General features: G+C 44.3%; 1 protein-coding gene across 1 annotated transcript; it reads left to right on the forward strand.

Moving 5' to 3' along the window:
* The first annotated feature begins 677 nt into the window (after positions 1-677).
* Positions 678-1,617, forward strand: LOC119783352 (serine/threonine-protein kinase pim-2-like). Its single transcript, XM_038284828.1, has one exon. The coding sequence runs from the start codon at positions 697-699 to the stop codon at positions 1,615-1,617; it is 921 nt and encodes a 306-aa protein (XP_038140756.1). The 5' UTR covers positions 678-696.
* The last annotated feature ends 392 nt before the right edge of the window (positions 1,618-2,009 follow it).

Raw genomic sequence — 2,009 nt, forward strand, 5'->3', positions numbered from 1 at the left:
ATATTTACCTAGGGGTGGAGGTAACGGTTATTGTTGTGTGTGCAACACTTTGGAAACATTTTGTTTATTTTTAAATGTGCTATTTAAATAATGCAGATTGGATTGGAACCCTATTGGGTGGTTGCTAGGCAACCCTACCTATGTCAGAATTAGAATGTTCTAGATGATGTCACGCCTCTTTGACTTCAAAGACAGTCTGTGATGTCACAGTACAGTCAGCAGTTTAGAACCTTTACCCAGTCAGTTGAACACCAGCTTAACACGAGTTAACAGTGTTCAAACTGCTGTGGCTTGAAGGTAAACCGATAATCGCACAAAATACACGAAAGACAACGTTCTACAGATTCTGCAGACATTTTTAAAACTTTAGCCCTCACGAGATATCTAGAGAAGAGCAGAATGACACCAGAAAGTCCAAGGAAACGTAAAAAAAGCACCACAGACGAAACCCCCAGAAAGAGGTTTATGGTGTCTGAGGGTTATGGACCTACCACAAGCTACCAGGACCAGTTCAGTACGGTGAGAAACGAAAAGAGAAAACTGTTTGAACAAGGAGGACGTCTCCCAGCTAAAACGAGAAGACTCCAAGAACCGGTATTGACTAAAGAATCAACTTCCACCGCCCTTGTATGTCTCCCAGCACCTAGCAGCTCCTGTCTGGGTGATAACTCAACAGAAAAACCAGATTTAAAGAAAATGAGTCTAAAAAGAAAGGCAGGGGACTTTCAAGACTCACAGAATAAGAAGAGATTAAAGACAGAGAATAACAATGAGGAAAGAGGGGATTACCTTAGAGCCAAATTTAGGGAAAAGTATGTTGAGCTAAGAAAGCTTGGAGAAGGAGGCTATGGAACCGTTTTTGCTGGTTATCGGGTGTGTGATGAATTGCCTGTAGCCATTAAACACATCCCAAAAAGACATCACATGCGAATACATAAGGACAGGAAAGGAAAGTTGAGGCCCTTGGAGGTGGCTATCATGTTAAAACTGAGGGCTAAAACAACCAGCTCACCGGGGCAGTCAGCCATACTGTCCATGCTAGACTGGTATGATATGGGTGAGGAGGTGATTGTAGTTATGGAGAGACCCATTCCTGCTGAGGACCTTTTTAACTACATTCATAACCACAAGGGTTGCATAACGATGGACAACGCCAAGATCATGATAAAACAGCTGCTAAAAGCAATAATTCACCTTCAGGAAGCAAAAATCTTCCACAGAGACATTAAACCTTCGAACATCTTGATAGAGACCAGGTCAAAAGTCCCAAAACTTTATCTCATAGACTTTGGTCTAAGTTGCTTTGTCAAGACAGGAAACGTCCAGATTTCAGCTGGTACTTGGGGCCATTTTCAACCAGAACGGAGAACACAAGATTTTTACAGTTCTGGACCCACAACTGTGTGGCAGGTGGGCTCGGTGCTGTATGCGATTCTGCACGAAGATCTGTTCTCTACCAGTAAATTCCTGTCAAATGAGCTGAAGATCAACACAAGTCTCCCCGAGACATGCAGAGAATTTCTGAACAAGTGCCTGGCATTAGACCCAAAAGAGCGCCCCACCGTGGAGCAGTTGTTGCATCACCAGTGGTTGTTGGAAGAAGATACGCAAATATAACCAGAGAACAGCTGCATATTTGGTAACACACATCCCATCAACACATCCCAAAAAAACGTGAGATCACAGGCTCCCCTCAGGGCTGCTTCCTGATTCCCAGCTCTCAATGTTACCGAAAATGACTGACTTCCCCCCAGATTCCACATACTCCGTCAGCGCTTCCCTCCGCTGACGTACATCGTGCGGAGTACTTGTCTTTCATGTAAGTCAATGAGAACTGTTCCCCATCCACCGCTACTCTCTGTACGTCACTGCCCACGTACGTCTACTTCGTCCACCACCGTCAAAATACGGATCCAAGCTATTTTTTGCTTCGCTCCTGTCCGGCTAGGTCAAGATCTGCAATTGCAATCGCACCAAACAGGATAAACAACATTGAGAAATTCCAGTTC

This window comes from Cyprinodon tularosa, unplaced genomic scaffold (genome assembly GCF_016077235.1).
Source record: "Cyprinodon tularosa strain WSP-4 unplaced genomic scaffold, ASM1607723v1 ctg203, whole genome shotgun sequence".
In the NCBI taxonomy this organism is placed as follows: domain Eukaryota; kingdom Metazoa; phylum Chordata; class Actinopteri; order Cyprinodontiformes; family Cyprinodontidae; genus Cyprinodon; species Cyprinodon tularosa.